At 36.5% G+C, this 19917-nt stretch overlaps 2 protein-coding genes across 2 annotated transcripts; one reads left to right on the plus strand and one right to left on the minus strand.

The window, feature by feature from the left end:
• Positions 1 to 4764: 4764 nt before the first annotated feature.
• Positions 4765 to 8117, plus strand: LOC145598380 (ATP synthase subunit delta', mitochondrial-like). The gene is made up of 2 exons (XM_081654724.1): positions 4765 to 5151; positions 7630 to 8117. The coding sequence occupies exons 1-2, from the start codon at positions 4894 to 4896 to the stop codon at positions 7972 to 7974; spliced, it is 603 nt and encodes a 200-aa protein (XP_081510850.1). The 5' UTR covers positions 4765 to 4893; the 3' UTR covers positions 7975 to 8117.
• Positions 8118 to 8482: 365 nt separating this feature from the next.
• On the minus strand, positions 8483 to 18698 carry LOC145598379 (lon protease homolog 2, peroxisomal). The gene is made up of 17 exons (XM_081654723.1): positions 18459 to 18698; positions 17444 to 17556; positions 17251 to 17359; positions 16929 to 17098; positions 15865 to 15956; positions 15438 to 15617; positions 15259 to 15342; positions 14531 to 14658; positions 13819 to 14020; positions 13526 to 13732; positions 12882 to 13012; positions 11939 to 12152; positions 10959 to 11261; positions 10179 to 10373; positions 9729 to 9974; positions 9052 to 9153; positions 8483 to 8913 (listed from the first exon to the last, which is right to left on the minus strand). Exons 1-17 carry the CDS (start codon positions 18563 to 18565, stop codon positions 8830 to 8832), a joined length of 2667 nt encoding a protein of 888 aa, XP_081510849.1. The 5' UTR covers positions 18566 to 18698; the 3' UTR covers positions 8483 to 8829.
• Positions 18699 to 19917: the final 1219 nt, after the last annotated feature.

Below are 19917 nucleotides of genomic sequence, written 5' to 3' on the forward strand. Positions count from 1 at the left end.
TCAAAAATTAGCTTCCTTACCTATTTTGGGTAGTTGTGGAATGGATACTATAGGTCTTAGCGGAGGTTTGTTTATCTTTTGGTTTGCTCCGGTTCGGTTGGAAGGTGTTTGTACTTCCTCAAACGTGGTTGATCGACAGGAAGACAGATTGTGGTGGTTGTGATGGACTTCAAGCGGTGGTAGTTACTGCGAACTTGCGATCATGATAGAGTAGATCTGAAATCCTAAAATCTATATTTTTTATTTTATTTTTTTAAAAAAGAAGTTGCAAAAAATTACTCAATTGCCACCTGATTTACAATATTTGTTAATCAGGCTAATTGATTGGGTATTCCCCCTTTTTTGCTAGTAAATACAAGTACTTCATCGTATTAGCAATAATAAGCCACATAAGGTGGTTAAACCATTAAGATATCTCATGTAATACCCCTCATGATTGCTTTAAAAGAGTTTGATATACTACTCATACAAACAAGATGCATCTTCCTTTTAGGGAGCTCAAATGCTTAGATATAGTTAAGCGTGCTTGACTGGGAGTAGTCTTGGGATGGGTGACCTCCTGGGAAGTTTTCTCGGGGTGCGCATGAGTGAGGACAAAATGCGCCGGAAGGACTTGTGTTGGTCTGTGAGGACAGTTGTTGACCCTCGATGCGCATTTCGTGACAATAGGCCCCTCCCTAATCTGTTTGGGGTCGGGGTGTTACAAATGGTATCAGAGCAACCTTGCGACCGCGTGCTGACCGTGGATAATTGATCCTATGTCAGTCGTTTAGCGGGGGAGAATTCTGGGGCCATATGGCCATAGCCAGACTGGATGTAACACTTTGGCTATCCAGTTGTCGTTAGGCGTAATACTGGAGTCCTCAGGCTTCCAGGCGCAACGGGGGCGTTGCACTTTTCAAGTGGGGGTGTATGTAATACCCCTCATGATTGCTTTAAAAGAGTTTGATATACTACTCATACAAACAAGATGCATATTCCTTTTAGGGAGCTCAGATGCTTAGATACTCCATAGTTAAGCGTGCTTGACTGGGAGTAGTCTTGGGATGGGTGACCTCCTGGGAAGTTTTCTCGGGGTGCGCATGAGTGAGGACAAAATGCGCCGGAAGGACTTGTGTTGGTCTGTGAGGACAGTTGTTGGCCCTCGATGCGCATTTCGTGACAATAGGCCCCTCCCTAATCTGTTTGGGGTCGGGGTGTTACATCTCAAATATCCTTTACTCCTTCCGTCCCCTTTTGTTTACTCCATCCCACAGATCTACTTTATTAAGAAATAACGATAAGAGAAAGATAGTGGGGTAGTCCCAAGTTAATATTTGTGAGTAATAACCATGGCCTAAAATGAAATGGTGCAATCAATAAGGGACATCCATTTATGTTAACTGGAGCAAATAAAAAGAGACCGAGGGAGTGCTATTTAAGAAAGTTCGAGGCTTGATGTAATCAACTATACTATTAATTTCAAGTTTCAACACTTTATCAAATCCCGTTACTACTACTTAGAGGTGTCAATTCGGGGAAATGGGTCGGGTCATCTCAGGTCGGGTCAATACGGGTTAATGTCAGGACCTAAATGGGTCGGGTTCGGGTTGGGTCATGCTTGAGTCGGGTCACGTCGGGTCATACATCGGGTTCGGGTCGGGTTTAGGTCGGGTCAATAAAAGGTCGGGTTACATTCGGGTCGGGTGAAAAACAAGTCGGGTTAAATTCGGGTTTTTACGGGTTTAAATGAGTTAGGATCCTATTTGGGTTCGAGTCGGGTTCGGTTCAAGTCAATTATTTTCAGGTTATAATCAGGTTGGGTCATTATCGGGTTTGAGTCGGGTGCGGTTCATGTCAATAATTTGCGGGTTATAATCAGGTCGGGTCATTATCGGGTTTGAGTCGGGTTCGATTCAAGTCAATAATTTGCGGGTTATGATTAAGTCGGGTCATTCTCGGGTTTGAGTCGGGTTCGGTTCAAGTCAAAAACTTAAAAAAAAATTTATTATAATAAAAATAAAATTTGAAAAAAAGGACCATTAAAAGGATTTTAAATAGCCATATACTTGGTTTCAAAAAAAAATAGCCATATACTTATATGGAAGTTGAAGATAAATTTAGGAAAAAAAAAAAAAAAAAAAAGGAAGATACATTTGGCGGAAATCACTACCACCTCACTCACCTCATACTGCCTCAAATGCGTTTAAAAAACATTGACAGCACATAAAGCTCCACCTCACTCACCTCTATCATCTCATATCCTCAATCTCCTCATATAACTCAAGCTCATTGCTCATATAGGAAGTTGAAGATAATTAGGAAAATGAAAATCAATCAAAATAAATTGAAAAAAGCCTAAAACTCAATAGTCAATACGGAAAACTCTTTATATCCTAAAAACTCATAAATCCTAAAATTCGGGTTAGTAATAGGTCGAGTTTAAATTTGGGACGGGTCAATAACAAGTCGGGTTGAATTTGGGTCGGGTCAATAACAAGTCGGGTTGATCTCGAATCGGGTTTGTAACAGGTCGGGTTTAAATGCGAGTTGGGTTAGGAACGGGTCGAGTTAGTAATAGGCCGGGTTGAATTGGGGTTTTGACGGGTTAAATCGGATTTGGGTCATTCTCGGATTCGAGTCGGGTTTGGTTCAGGTCAATAATTTACAAGTCACATTCGGGTCGGGTCCTCTCTAGGTCGGTTCATGGTCGGGTTCGGGTCTCAAATACTCGGGTCTAGGGTTGGTTTTAGGTCGGGTTCGGGTCACCATTTTTTTCGGGTTCAGACGGGTTAGGGTCGGTATTTCGGGTCGGGTCAGCTTTTGACAGCTCTACTACTACTACTCTTTTTCAAATATTTTTGTCAATTAACATAGCTTAATACCAAACCTATCACCCAAAAAAAATATTCTTCTCATATTTGGACATATACCCATATACAATACACTCATTACACATAATTATATTTCAAAATTTTATGAATTTCAAAATAGAGTCAAAACCTATTTTTGGTACTTTATAGACATCTGTATCGGTGTCTTATGGTTTCAAATCGCCTTATATGACTCCAAGAGTCACCCCACGCATTCAGTCCATTTTTTTGAAAATATGTCAAAAATTGACCTGAAGTCGTGTATTATAGCCTTCAATTTTGGACAATTTTCCACTTCTTTTGACCTGAAAATAAAAATTGCCGAGATGCTTACCATAGACACTAATACACCCTGAGAGTCCATTTGGGTGGGTAAAAGTATTTAATATGTCTTTAAACAGTCAACTTACCCGTTTACAACTTGCACAGACTTCATAAAATCAAGCCTACCACGGACATTTTGACAACAGATAATGGTCATATATGGTTCCAAATGGCATTATATGACCCGAGATGTATCTCCTAGTATCTCAAGACTTTTCGACATCGGGTTCCCGAAACCTCCAAAATTGCTCAAAAAACGTGGATAATAGCCTTTAATTTTAGAAAATTTTGACTTTTTTTGGCCCAAAAATAAAAATTTCCGAATTGTTTACCGTGGACCCTAATACCTTCCAGGAGTCCAATTGGGTGGGTGGAACCATAATTTGTCTTTAAGTATCCAATTTATCCTTGCACCGATTTCATAAACTCAAGCCTACCACGAACATCTATAACAACATATAATGATCATATATTGTTCCAAACGACATTATATGATCCCGAGATGTATTCCCTAGTATCTTAAGACTTTTTGACACCGGGCCCCGAAACCACCAAAATTGCTCAAAAAGCATTTATAGTCTTCAATTTTGGAAATTTTTTACTTTTTTGACTTGGAAATAAAAAAATTGTCAAGATGTTTATCATGGTCCCTAATATCCTCCGGGAGTCCAATTGGGGTGGAACCATCCAATTTGCCTTTATGCATCCGATTTACCCGTTTTCGTACACGTCTCTTGTATTGGCTATAAGCTTTCACGAGGCCTTTACGTAGCCGACTAATGGTCATATATGAGTCGAAATAATATTATATGACCTCGGGATGTATCCCGGAGTGTTCCATGAATTCCGACGCCGATACCTCCTAAATTGCTCGATATCGTGTATTATTTCATATTTGACATTCGTATATCAATTTTTCACCCGGCAAGATTATGCATCCAAGTACTTTCATGGGTTCCCAAAGGGCCTTGGGAGTCATACATAGTGCCCAGAACCATCTCATTCATCCGTAATCATCATGTCTTAAGGCAAAGTCGACATACCCTCAAATGACAAAAATATCTCCAACACGTGTCTTGTGCACATGCCACACACCCCCTTGCACCATCCAACATCCCAACACTTAGGCTTTGTGACTTGTCTTAATCCTGTACTTAGCATTTTTTAGCATATAAGATGCACCGCTAACCTTGTTTTCTAAAATATAGGTGTTTTTAGGGAATAAAGTGGGGGAGAGACGAATCGAAGCGACTTAGGGCTGAATCTTAGTGGATCGTGGCAGCAAGAACACTCTGACACTTATAATATCCCGTCACGTATTCATGTCAGAGTGCTTGGAGTAGGGGGAGTCCCTTACTTCTCCCTATGCTCTCAAGTTTGACCTGTGAAACTATATTGGATAAACTTATGAAAGGTGCCGGTTCAATAGGATCATTTATCTTTCTTTGAAAAAAAAGTGTCCTTAAATGTTTGTTTTCAACCCCTATGTTACAATTTATAATTGGGCCTAGTGTAAAACATAAACATAAAAAAGAACACAAAAACCTAATTTTGATTGCCCACACTCAAATTTATTGAACACAAAAGGCCCAATTCTAATACACAACTCTTTCTCATCTCACCTCCTCCTTGAAGAGAGAGAAAATTACATCACTCAGAAAACACAAATTTCTGAGATAGTCGCCATTTCCAAATTTCAACCTTTTTCAGAAGAAAAATGTACCGTCAAGCCACCTCCCGCCTCCTCCGATCCGCCAAATCGAGGGCCTTTTCAACGTCGGCGGAAGTTCCGGCGGAAACACCAGCAGGTGTGACAACATTTCTGGAAAAATGGAAGAAAAATGTTCCAAACATGGATCCTCCCAATACCCCTTCTTCTTACATGAAGCTTCGTCCTCCTACTCCTTCTACTATTCCTTCTAAGCTCACTATTAATCTCGCTCTTCCTTACTCCACCTCGCTTTCTACTAAAGAGGTTCGGGTTTTTGTTTTTCTCTGTTTTTTGGATTTGATTGTTGTTAATTTGATGGTGTTTTGATGAAATTGAGATTATTGGGATCTGGGTTTTTTTTTTTTTTTTTGATGGTAATTTTTGTGGGGTGATTTTTTTTTTTGGTGGATTTGGGATTTTTTTATGGTCAATGTAATTAGGGTTTGTGTTGATTTGTTTGATAAATGTTGGTAGATGTATGTTGCATTTGCATTTTTGATGAATTAATATGAAATGGATTGTGAACTGTATCAAAATTATCTTTGTTTGGAAGGAGATAGTTGACATTCCATATGATTGGATTCTTCTAATTAGGGATATGGGTGTGGCTTAATATTATTAAGGCTTATTGTATAATTTTCCTTAATTTTTGCGTATATTGAGAAGTTGACATGAATTTCCATAAGTTTTAGCTCACTTATTACTGGAAGAACTTCTTTCATGTGCCTATCAAATATTGGTCAGCTTTCCTGCCTCTCTCTAATGGTTATTCATAGGGGATTATGCTTGTTTGGAGGAAATAGGTTCGTTGCCGAGAGGATTAGTATGTGGTGATCTTATTTATAGCAGTACTTGGTAGTGAAGATAAAGTGATAGACTGAGGAGGATCACAAATGAGAGATAGTTGCCGGTGCTGAAAAAAATAATTAATCTGCTTTTTTCTTAGGGGGGTGCATCTATGTAGTGCGTGAGTTCGTGCTAATGTACACTATAGATAAACTGATTATGTTTAAATCAGATTGAGACCTAAATGCTTATGAAAGGGTAAGTAATGATGGGAAAATAGAGAAAGGGTTTATTGTGGTTTTTGTACTATGGTGCATATTTATGAGACTGTAAATGAATCCGTCCCAATTACTTTTGAGAATAAAAATATTTATATTTTAGCTTATTTCATGTCTTAGTGGCCATAAAATCTGTCTTTTGTGTGTCCTCACTTATTATGTATGAACTATATGCTTCCTAAGGTCTTACTTTTCTGGTCATGATTTAGCTCTTAGCCTCTTACCAGTGAGAAGCACTAAAGTAGGAAAACATTGTTGGTTGATATCCCTTGTTCTAGAGACTTTAGGCTCTATTGTGTCTCTTAGCTTTTTCTGTTGCATTTTCTGCCAGGAAAGGGTATATTTTATTATTGAGCACCACTATAAGCTGCATATGATTGTTTTACGAGGTTTATGTCATAACTTCTGCCACTTCTCATTATTTCTTCTGTCTTTTCTAGATTCCTTGTATGTGTATGTGGTCTGGCATGCACATGTGCGTAATTTCTGGTGCTTAAACCGTCATCATTTATACAAATTTGTGTGCAGTAACTGTGATATTTGAACTAGAGGGTTGTAATGTGTCTCTTTGAAGTCTCTATTGTTTGTTTGATTGAACTGGAAATCGTATTTTGGTCTTTTATTTTTTTATATTATGATAATCTAAACTTTGTATTGTCCCCATTTTGTGATTCAACACCTGCAAGGCTGCAATACTACTCCGTATAAAAAGGTCCATACAAAATTGGTGTATCTATTGCTTTATATTTATATACATACATGGATTCACGAGTTAGAGTTTGCATGTTGATGAATACTGTCAAAAGGAATTCACCTATTATTGTAACAGTGTCTGAAGATTCACTATACTTTAACTTTTGGATTAATTTATTCATGATGAACTAAATACAAATAGTCCATTAAAGTGTCTGTACTTCTAATTAATTATGATGAAGTAATTGATGGTTGTTGCATTTTCGATGAAGGCTCAATTGGAAACAACCTTAGTCTCATAACAGGGGTGTGGCTGCAACTACTCTGCAAGCACCTTAACCCTACCTAGGGTGGAATCTTCTTTTAAGAAATTGGAAGTAATGTTGATAGTGGTGCAATTTCCTTTTGAATGGACATTACATATCATAGAAGCACCCTTTGTAATTCTTTATAGTGATTACTTACGGAGATACAGATGATGTGAATCATATAATTTTTGAGTGGTTCCAACAGAGTTCAAAAGTGCAAAAAATATGGGTGTTGGTTCATTTTAGAATTTATCATATTTCGTGTTTGGTTCATTAGCCTGTTACATTAAACACACGTCTATGTCTGAAATCTGCTGGACATTTTTCCCATTTTCTCATTCTTGGTAGTTTATGCCCTCACATTATCACTTAATTTATTTATATTGAGGGTCAACTTGATTGTGTGGAAGTGTTTGGCACTTTTGACATTTATTTTCCTCCTTTGGGCTTGAGATTGAAAAATTGATCTGTCTTTCCCCTGTATTGGAGAAGTTTATTATGAAAACTTGACTCTTATAGAAGTAGAAAGACGAGATACGCTGAAAACTTGACACTATAGAAGTAGAAAGACGAGATACGCAAATCACACTGCTCAATGCTTCTAGTTATTACCCCCCCAATTTCTACACTTGAATTAGTTTCTGCACACTTACATTTTGTATTTGGTCTGCTTTCAGGTTGATATGATCATAGTACCTGCAACCACTGGTCAAATGGGTGTGCTTCCTGGTCATGTTGCTACAATTGCTGAGTTGAAGCCCGGGCTCATGTCAGTTCATGAAGGGAATGATGTGTCAAAATACTTTATAAGCAGTGGGTTTGCATTCATCCATGCAAATTCATATGCTGATATTATTGCTGTTGAGGCTGTACCTGTTGATCAAATTGACCCTGCTGCTGTTCAGAAGGGCCTTGCAGAATTCACTCAAAAGCTCAATTCTGCATCCACTGATTTGGAAAAGGCTGAAGCCCAAGTTGGAGTGGATGTCCACAGTGCTCTCAATGCTGCCCTCACCGGCTGATATTGAAGCTGAATGTGATTTTTCTTCCATTTTGATTTACTCTTATAAAGGCATGTTGAATGTTTAGGATCATTATACTGTGCAGCTCTCTTTGGATGTTGCTGTGTTGGCCTGGAAAGCTTAATAAATTTTATGTGAAACAAGAGCCCTCCGTGCCTTTCTTGTTGCAAACTCACAGAAACATTGTTTTTGATGCTCCGACTATTTTTTTGTTTGTATGGCCAATCTTAGGTCAATAGAAAAGTTGCGTCATTTGACATGTATCCTAAATTGTTGAATTATTAGCTTTGAATGCTCAAGTATCTTTCTATTGTAACAAATAACATCACCAAGCTGTCCTGTCCAACAGCAAGAATTTCATGATGTTTAGTTAAAGCAAATTAGACTGAGAAGAAATTTAAGGAAATTATTATTGTTGCAGTTTTATACTGTTGGAGACTTGGTTCTTGATGTATATCCACTTAAATGATTTTCAGTAGCAAACTTGTGCGACAAAACATAATTGAACTTCGTATAGTGGAATGAACTTCATTAATCAAAGCCGCCAAGTATAGCTTATACTGAAATTTACAAGGTAGAGCTTTAGAGCTGTAAATTATGAGACGGTACAGGGCTTCTGTACAATTTTACACGACTATAATAATTATAGCTTTCAAAGGTCATATAGAGCAAAGGGAATGATCTAACTCATCATCTATACTACATGTAGCACCCACTGGTCTTTGTCATGAAGTTCTCGTCTTCATAGACAATAACCACAGATGAATACACTCAAGCCTTGCACCCTCTGCTAAACACGAATGCCTGACCGGTCACAGTTTCCAAGATAAATACGTAGTATATCTTTTGGTTCTGTCATAATTTTGAGCGTTGTCTCCATGGGCATCCACCTTCAAAAGCCTGTTCTAATACGTCTTCCATTCGCTTGGCATAAATTATCTGTTGGTTGAGAGAAGTGAAATCATTAGGGAACAAAATCAATGGGCTCCTTTATATCAGACATCCACATTTTACTTAAAAGTTATTCTAATTGTGTAAGGCAATAGATTTAGAACTTAAAAAAAAAAAAGACATTACTTCAAGATTAGAAAGAACTGCTGAAGGCACTTCAACCAAATCTTTTGAATTCCTCTGAGGCAATATGACTCTCTTTATACCATATCGATGTGCCGCCAATACCTGTTACATAGCAGACAAAGAAAACTAACAATTTAGTAACCCAACTCCTACACCAAAGACCTTATGCCAAACAATATGCTAAAATATCTAATGAGTGTCGCTTCAATATAGTTATGTAACGAATTCAATTTGACAGACGGATAGAAGTTTGCTCTTTGAGCAGAAATTAAATCATAGACTCAAATTCCACTAATGCAATCTAACTATCACCATTAGATCATATGCACTGGTGGAGTAGCAGTTCTCTGGTTATTCTACTTTTCATGATTAGAGTTTCACAAATTTAGACTATTGCATGCCCCATAAACAAAGTGAAGAGCTGATACAAACAAAGGGAACACATATCAAGGTTAAAATTGAAGAATCCAGCACATGTGATACAAAAGCAAAGGCACATACGTTGAGTCTCTCAGATTCTCACATAACAGTGGGCAGTATAGGCACTCAGTAACCAAAACCCATGAAGAAAAAATGTAATGATCAAACAAGTCCCAATGATTCATATGTATGAAACATAAAAACTGCTAAAAGGAAGTTGGAAAAGAAAAAAAAAAAAACCAACAATGCAAGCCAACCTTATCCTTAATACCACCAACAGGGAGCACAAGGCCCCTCAAAGTCATTTCCCCGGTCATAGCCGTATCTGCTCTCATTCTCTTTTGACTTAACAGGGAGACAAGTGCTGTCACCAACGTTACGCCAGCTGACGGACCATCCTTGGGAACAGCCCCAGCAGGAAAGTGTATATGAATGTCCCTTCCCTCCATTAGGCTGATTTCACCAGTAGCAACCAAGCTCAGCTCCATGGCCCTCGCTCTCACCTAGTTATATTTAGATGGTAAAAATTCTGTCAATTGTCATTATTGATTCAAGGATCTTGAACGTGAGGAGAAAAAACATTCTTACCCTCTATATAGATCTACAAAACGTGGAAGTCAACGAAATTGAAATATTGTACTCTCAAACATTCTATAATCTATAGTATATCTAACAGTAGCAGCTAGCTATACAATGAGAAAAATTACCCAGGTAAGAGCTATTTGAGCAGACTCCTTAATAACATCACCAAGCTGTCCTGTCAAACGCAATTCACCTTTTCCCGCCATGGTAGTAGCCTCAACAAACTGAACCTCACCACCAAAAGCTGTCCACACCAGACCAACAGAGACCCCAGGATTTGAAACCCGTTCTGCAGTTTCTCTATCATCATACTTTGGTGGCTGCAATCACAAGGAACCCTTTCTGAGAAACCTTCGAAAGATTAGTGTGATTTGAAGAAAATTAAGCGTCTACCAAAGCAAGATGCTTTCAGTATCTAAAACTAATGCTTGATGTAAAACACAACTCTTGAAGATAGAAATGACGTTCATGCTTTATAACTTCAGCCAAAACCAAAACCAAAACTGATAGAAAACCTAAGAACACCACAACTCCTTTCCCACTAGGATGACAAGCTACTGTGACAAAATCAACCAAGAAATTATGGTGACATTCACTATGAAGCTGAAGACCAGTTACACCTCATCTGAAAATTCCAGAATTAACCCAACCTTTAAATTTCTCTTAATCTAGTCTAGCAGGAGAAATTAATTTTAAAGATTACTAGCATTTTCCTCTAAGAATCTTATACGAAGTAGTTGTTTAAAAAAAGTAGTTGTTTCAAAAAACCACAGAAATACAGCTGTGAACACATGATGAAACCAATTGACTAAGCAGAAGCTAAGAGACTGGACATGTCAAGAAGCTCATCAACATCGTCAAATCAAAGGTAGCAATGAAAGACAAAAGGCACCCAAGATACTTACTCCCAGAACATTTTCAAGCATAGTTTCATCCACAATCAGAGGCGATATAACCTGCAACGCATTTGAAATATCTCGATTGTTAACGCCCATTGGAATAACCTCCATTTCAACTTCAGCACCTTCAGCAAGTCTGCTTTCCTCTACTGGTGAAGAAAACTGATGGAAATCTTTACTAACAGCTGAGAAATTATCTTGCTCAGCAACTTTTACAGCTGCTGCACGAGCTAAGGCAGACAAATTCCTTTCCAAACTTCGTACACCAGCTTCTCTAGTATATCTTTGGATAATGAGTTTCACCATACCCTGCCAGAATTTAGACCCCTCATATCACAAAAGCTCATGTATGTAAAATTCAAAATATGATCGACTTAAGTCCCAGGTAAACATGACCATAACACAGAAGCAGAAATAAATTATTTAATTTTCACAAACCCAGAACTAAACTGAAACTTATTTTTTAGAGGACATGTGGATTAGGGGTTATATATAAAGAGAGATAAGTAGATTAAGTGGTGATAGATTAGGTGGTGATATAAGTAATTATGTAGTTGATTGAATGAGAAGAAAGGAGAAATATTACCATCATTTTAGGATTAATTATTACCCTTGTGTAATGATGGGTAACTATGCCCTTCAAAATGATGGAAATAATTTCCTGATTCCCTCTCCTGATACAATCACTACCTCAATTCATCTACAACCACCTTCATCGACCTTTATATTCTTTATTTTTCATTCCATTGCCCTCTTGAATTATTTTCCATCCAAGCATGCCCTTATGGAGGAAACAGAGCCTCGGTCACCCCAAACCCCATATGTTCATAGGCAGTTGGTAGTAAATTTGTCTCCAAATTGCACTTTAAACTTAATTGTCAGCTACTGATTCATTTTAGTAATTAAATGATTAGTTTAAATTCTCTCATGCATGCATGCGCCTATATATAGAATGAAGTATCAGATCAGTAAGGTTAATTAACTACCTCCGGGATCTGAAGAAACTCAGAACTCAATCCATGTTGGTCCATCACTCTTGGTATAAGATATTGCATAGCAATTTTGGCCTTCTCTTCGGGTGTATACCCAGGCAGCTCAATGACTTCCATCCTATCCAAAAGTGGAGGAGGGATAGGCTGCAGCTTATTCGCAGTTGCCACAAAAATAACTTTAGATAGATCATATGGAACATTCAAATAGCTGTATAGCTTTGGTTAGGGATGACATCAAATTCAAATCTATAGTCATGGGATTAGAGTGACTAGATAATGTATACAAAATATCCAACTTCAAATGCTGCTTCATGCTATCATAACATTTGTAATCCACATAGGATGCAGTAGCCTGTGGTCAAAGGCTTCCCAACCCTAATCAAAGCCTGCCCCTCCAATTTGGCACTTTTGATTGAAAAATTTACTGAGATAAGACTTAGAGATATATTGGAATGAAAGAATAAAGTCTTGCTCCTGTTCAATAGAATGAAAAGGAGAAGAGCAAGGGTAGATATAGCTTATATAGGAGATAGGAATATAAACAAAGTCAGTCTGTAACTGTACCCCCTCCAATCCTCCATCATAGACCCATTTACTCATCCTCAACCGCCTAACAAAACTTAGAATAAAATTTAAATGGATAAAATATTTTCCAAAAAAAAAAAATAAAAAAAGTTTAAACAATGTTATTTGGAGACATTGAGAAACCAAAACCCCCTACCCCAAACCATAAAGTTATGAAGTACAGGGTGGGGGAAACTAAAAAGGAGCATCATATCCCTCTTGTTTTCCTTCTTTCAAAGAGGTTACGAGGAATAAACAATGACCGATGAGATGAACCATCTAAATGTACCATATTAGAAGATTGGAAACGACCACAAGAAGTTACTGTTTTAAGAGAGAAACTTCTGAAGATATAATAAGTCACAAAGGATACTGGTCATTGAAACTCTTGTTCTGTTCAGGGTCTAGGACTTCTAGCAATGCTGAAGCAGGATCTCCACGGACATCAGAGCCAGTTTTGTCAATCTCATCCAACAGCATAACAGGATTGGAGACACCCACTCGCTGGAAATCCACAAAAGAACGTGATAAGACATTAAGTAGCAAGCAAAAACAATAAGTGATTTAAATCAGCATGCAGATATGACTTTCAAAGATGGAAAATGTGATTCCAAGTGGAAGTAACATTAAGGTAACATAAAGCATTTGATTAGTATTAATAAACATTGTTCAATGATAGAATTATACAAGTAGTTATATTCTAGAGAAAATAAGACAATATGCATTATAATGCATGAAACGCATTTATTAGTTTGTGACTTTGTGTGCCATATACAAAGGATGCATCTGTTGAGAAATGGAAGAAGTATTTTCTAATTAACTATAAGAGAAATACTTTTGTTATGATTCCAGTTAGTACAGAAAGCCATCATCTATCAACATAAATACACAAAATAGGATTAATTACACCTGAAATACTTGTAGGGGATAATAAAACAGCTGTTCCCAATGAAATAATATAGCCATGAATATTCTACAAACTCCAAATAAACAAATAGAATATATAGAAGTATCTACCTTGATTCCATCAATAAGACGACCTGGCATACTTCCAATGTATGTCCTCCTATGCCCTCTGATATCAGCTTCATCCTTTACGCCTCCAAGAGATATTCGTATGAATTTTCTGCCTAGAGCAGCAGCAATGGATGCAGCCAAGGATGTTTTCCCAACACCAGGTGGGCCAACAAAGCACAAAACAGGACCTTTTGCATCTGGTTTAAGCTGCAATGCACACAAATTTTATTATTGTACTGATATTACCACCAATGAGAGAGAGAGAGAGAGAGAGAGAAGGGAAGATAATCTACCTTACGAACAGCCAAATATTCTATGATACGTTGCTTGATCTTGGCCAATCCATAATGGTCACTATCCAAACGCTCTTTTGCAGCTCTAAGATCTAGTTTCTGCTCTTCAGTAGCCTTCTGCCAAGGGAGATCAGCAAGAAGCTCCAAGTAGACACGAGAACTGTTATATCCAGGCTGCTGAGGCTGCATCTTTTTAAGTCTCCTGAATTAAGAAATTAAATTTAACTATAAGGAAGCTGCAACATAGAAATAAGCATAAAAATCATTCACAAAAAAAAAAAACTTGATTAAAGAAATACAAGGCGATCAAATTCAATAAACTTCTTAGCAAAGCTACAGAGCTACTCCCTCCATTTACCTAAGTTCTATCGTTTTCATCCGTTTTACTACGTTCTAGTCACGGTTACTTTATTCCATATATGTGAATATGTCAACCTTTTATTCATATTTCATCATCTCTCATCCCACTTTTTGTGACCCAATTACTATTTTCTCTCTTCCTAAAAGAAAAGGTACCACACAAGTGGTCTCCCTTTCGAATTGAGTTCTCCTTGGTTTCTGTTGCTACAGTAATACAAGGTTTCAATAGGGATAATTGACTACTGCTGATAAAAAGAAAACAAGATTTAGGGGCTCGCATGCAAAAATTATGCAAAAAAAGGGTAAATAAAAAAATCAGAGATTTAAATACAACTCAATGCACAGATCATACCTCAACTCCCTCTGTGCATGTTTCCAAATATTTGCAGGCATTCCGGCACTTTGCATTTTCCGTTCAAGAACGGCAACATCATCCTCATCATCATCATTGTCTCCAAGCTCTTCTTTTATAGCTCTCATCTAAGTAATATTTATGCAAGAACGTAGAAAGCAACATACATGAATTTCCTCACATAATAAGTGGCAGAAAAATTGTAGCCAGACGCCCAGATGTAATTTCAGATACCATACTAATGATAATTAGACTGAAATACTTGACTTTAGCAACAGTGAGCTCTAATCTAGGGTCAAAGAAAAACAAAAGGCTACAGGTGCAAAGTTTATATTGAATCCTGCCACACGTAAGCTTTGGAAAGGGAGAGGTGCACAAATCCTAACACCTAACTATTAAATTTAGAAGGTGGAAAACAAACACAAGGAAGATTAACGTAAACATGTCTGTGGTCAATTGAGCCCCAATACGCTTTTTCCCTTTTATTTAAAGCAATAAGGTGTAATGCTCCTGTCAAAACCCTTATCCAACAACTCAAGGGGAGCAAAATGCCAAGATAAATTTAGTTTGCTCTTGCTACAGCAAATATTCATTTCGACTTTTGGGGATTCAATGAGCAGGGGATTTTACCCTTTTCGCATTATAGATGAAATGGATGATAAAATGAGTTGCATGCACCTGAGATCTGATTCTCACAATTAGATCTTCAGTGGAGAATTGGAATATACCTGCTGCCTCAGAAGGAATTCTCTCTGTGATTTTGACAATTGTCCTTCAACTTTTTGTGTGATCTTCTCAGCTACACGAATTGACTAGTAAGACAATGCCAATCAAAGAATAAGATGATAAGCACATGAATATTAAAAGATATATATGACTAGATTACACAGACCACCATAGGACATACCTGCAAATGCCTATCAACCAATTCAGTGGCTTTTGATAGCCTAACTTTAAGATCAATGGAATCCAACATACATAGCTGCTCCTCGAAGCTTATTTCAAAGCTTGCAACAAATATATCTGCCAATTTGTGTACAGGGACAGTCTCCAAAAGAACTTTTGTCCTCCCGCCAGTCTTTTGTTTCTGTCATCATGAAAGTGTAAGTTTAGAACCTTACCAGGCATAAATTTTTTAGGAAAAAAAAAAAAAGAAATTAAAAAAATAGATAATAATAAGATAACAAAGTTCTCCATGATATCATTCATCCCATATAAATGAAAACTGAAGAGCCAAAGACCAATCTATCTAAACTTTCAGCTAATATATAATGCTTTATATTCTAAATTTGAACGACCAAAATATGCAATAACTAATTAAACATATACTTCACCTGCTCAAGAACTGAGATGAGCTCCATGGCAGTCACTTTGAACTGACGAGCTAATGAGACAAAATCAGGGTCCTGCTCTGCTTGGTCCATATCTGAACCAGATGTAAAACATATAATTCAACATCCAACATAGCCAGGATATGAAAAGATTGAAAACTATACCTCTACATATAAAATTAAACTAGACTCACACAAACGCATACGTTACATTGGGAAAAAAGCAAGTGTAAAATCATGTTAAGAAGTCAGTAACAGCTACTATGAAGTATCACAATTACTCTTTTGGGTTTTTTTTTTTTTTTTTTTTTTTCCTTTTTCATGTTTCTTGGTGTCTCACATCAATATAAGTTATCCATCCTTATACACTACCAAAACAATATGCAATTCTAGATACTAGATAATTATAGAATCTATAAGTCCAAAGAAGCCATGCAAACTTGAAGAATTCAAGACACGTAATAGAGGTAATAAAAAAAATTTAAAATTTTTTTTTTAGAAAAAAATAAATAAATAATCTCGTAATTTAAGTCAAGAAAGAAGTACTACTCCATATGGAAACGCTCCCGTACAAAAATAAAAAAATCCTATCATATCTACCCTATACATATGGATATATATATGTCAAGCACAGATACAACTGCTTTTCTTCACATTCTTTGATCCAGAATACAATAGTGCACAATCTGTCTCCAATGCACACAGATATTACTTAAACTGCAGTTTGACAGCCATCATCTTTGCTAGGCATGCTGCTATACAAAATAAACTGTATAATTCCTTGTAGATTTTCATAAAGAACTTTTGAAGTTCATCCCTCCTGTATATGTTTGCTGCACAAGTTAGGTCTTGTACTGCAGACTATTTCTCTAGAGAGAAAAAAGATTTAAAGGTCATGTATTAGCGTGAGAAACAAAGGGAGCTCAAAGGTTGGGTTTCAAGTTTAAACCTTTATAAACATCCCAAAGATCCCTCCAAAGGTCACTTACAATAAGATTAAAAGATTTCCAAGACATGAAAAATACGTAAACTTGCTTTAGGCAACGATATACATGTAGATGATTTACCTGCTTTTGTGATGTCAAGTGGTGAAATTCTTGCAGTATAATAATTGCCTCTGCTATTAAGTTCCAGCACACTGAAGCGGCACAAGCCTTCCAATACTACAGTGTAAGTAACCCTCCCACTAGGTTTCTCCACCCCTCTTGAAAGGTGTAAGGCTCGAGCAGCCACTCCCCTAGAGATATCACATATTTGCCAATGTTAAATACTCAAATATTTGCTAATGTTAAAAAATAAACACATTTGCCACCAGGGTCAGAAAACCAAGCAAGCAGAGCCATTCACACATGGCGCTATACAGGGATAGAAGCATGATGTGAGGGATACCTGCTGTGCCAATGAACAGCTTCTTGTTGACTTTTCCCATCTGCCTTTCGAGAATCTGACAAACCAGAGTGACTTTTTACATTGCGTTCCCCAGAGTCTGTCCCTCCACCTTAATAATAAAGATCATATAACATACATTATTACACAACGGAGAAATTACCAAAGTATTTGACACATATTTCACAATAAATACCTGGATACAACACAGGTCCTACTGATGCAGATTCCGCTGCATCACGAACAGGAACAATGCCAATTAGCCCTTTCTCTTCCCTTTGCCATAACTCTTGCTCCACCAATTTTACACTGTAACAATAAGCATCACATCAGTATGTTCATCCAGTTGGCTACTAACAAGTGAAAAAATAAAAATATAAGCTGGCATACTACACTCATGCTACATGACACATACTGAGTATTGGTAAAACCTATTATAGAATCTATTTGGCTAAGCTTCGAGGTTAATCTTATTAAAGCAAAAAATTTAAGTTCCAATGCCCCAGAAAGTCTTTTCTAAGTCAACCACTCCCAATAACAAGCTCCAATCTAATTTTGACTTTTATGCCGAAACCTTAACAATACCATCAAAATTTTATGTCCTTTCATATGCTCCCTACATCTCGCATTCTCTTATTTTCCCCGAAACATCTCTTCATATCCGCGCACTCAATTAACCTTTGATCATACTTACCTCTTCATCAACTCCATATCGTTTTCATATTCGCAATCATTAAGGTTAACAACATACTGCAAACCTGTACACCATGTTGAATTTCATATAATTTCATAATTTGATAATGAAATTTTCATAACCTATACCTATAATTCCTATAAATTCAAATTCTATTTATTTCAAATATTGTATCATTCACTATATAACTCATAATCATTATAATCTAAATAACAAGACCTCCAAATTCAAGCATTCTCCTCCAACCGAATGATTGATTGATCGCCGACACAAAACATAATCCTAAATCATCAATAACTAAACTAAAAATTCTACTATCCTACACTCCATAATTCTTTAGCAGCTAAAATTCTAGCTCATTCCAGCAGTCAACGACTAAATACAGTAAAAATTTCAATAATCCCCAAATTTCAAAAAAAAAAATCACAAAAAACCTACAAATTACTTCATAATTAAGAACACGATCAAACAAAATCAAATTAACAACATCAAATTCTACCAAAATTGATAGAATTACCTGCTAGGAGAAGTGCAGCGAATACGAATAATAGCACCAGGTAACAAAACTTTGTTTCTGAAAGCGAGGATTCCTAAACGAGTTGGCAACTCAACTGGTTCCGCCATTAAAGGTTTGTCGAAGGTCAGAATAATGGAGGAAGAGAGAGAAAGTGAGGAGAGAGAAAGAGAGAGAGATCAGAGGAAGAGTTGTGATGTGTATTGGTTTCCAGTTTTAGGGGAAAGAATGAAGAAGAAGATGATGAAGAAGAACAAACAACCGAACTCGTGTATTTTGTCCTTTTTATCGGTCTATCCTTTTCATGATTTTTTTATTATTATTATTTTTATTGATTTTAATATTAATTGGCACTCAATTTTTGCATTATCTGTTGAAAATTTTGCTCAATAATTTAGGCCATTTGGCAGTATAAAGTCGGTCCATTAATTTATTGAATGAATATTGATGGTTGAAGTTTATATTTTGAATTTATTGAATATTGATTGTTGAGTTTTTACCTCTTGAATGTTTTTATGGGTTTGTTATCTTTGCATATATCATGTCTTTTTTTTTTGGAGGAAAATCATTATCTGGTATCATATCATATCGTGATTGTTATCCAACTAAATCATAAGAGTAAATGGAGTTATAGTAATGTTGTTGATGATATATACAAAGATGTGGGAGCTACATGTCAGAATTAAATACGGAGTATATTTTTAAAAAAATGATATTTTAAAATAGTTATCTATTTTGATTGGTATACCTTTAATCCTTTATTAATCATGAAGGGTCTGTTCTCTTCAACTTATTTTCATTTCAGCTCCAATCAGTTTAGTTCACCCCTTAATTTTTTTCTCTCATAAACAATTCAGTTCAGTTCAGTTTACCTCCAATTAGTTCATTTCAACTCAATTCAGTAAATCAGAACAGGCCTGAAGTATCGATTATTTTAAAATAACTGTCATATTAGGGGTGTCTTTATCATTTTCCCAATAATATTATTACTCTTCTTTTATTTTAAGTTGCATCATTTGGAATAGTGATTGTCTGATTGATACTTATATAACAAAATTACTTTTATTTTAAGTTACATCATTTGGCTTGTAAAAAAAAAAAAAAAAAAGTTGTATCATTTGGACTTTTATAGTATTCAGACTATTCACACAAAACTAATTTGATCATCATTTATGATTTATAGGTAAAGAAAGATACTAACATAAAATGATAACGTAAATCCACTACCCTGTGGCTTACCAATCCACAGCACAATTTATTTCCTAATAGCACTTTAGCTATGAAACAAAAAGACTTATAATTGTAGTTTAATTCAAAAACAACTATTATAGCTAGCTCAATTGCTCGTGAGAGGTCTAAGAGTTGGAGATTTCAGCATATGTTATTTGAGAAAAACCTCCCACATGTTGCATTATTAAGGTAGGCACAGAATGAGTACATGTTTGGTATACACCAACCTCAA

This window comes from Chenopodium album, chromosome 20, assembly GCF_948465745.1.
Source record: "Chenopodium album chromosome 20, dcCheAlbu1.1, whole genome shotgun sequence".
In the NCBI taxonomy this organism is placed as follows: Eukaryota; Viridiplantae; Streptophyta; class Magnoliopsida; order Caryophyllales; family Amaranthaceae; genus Chenopodium; species Chenopodium album.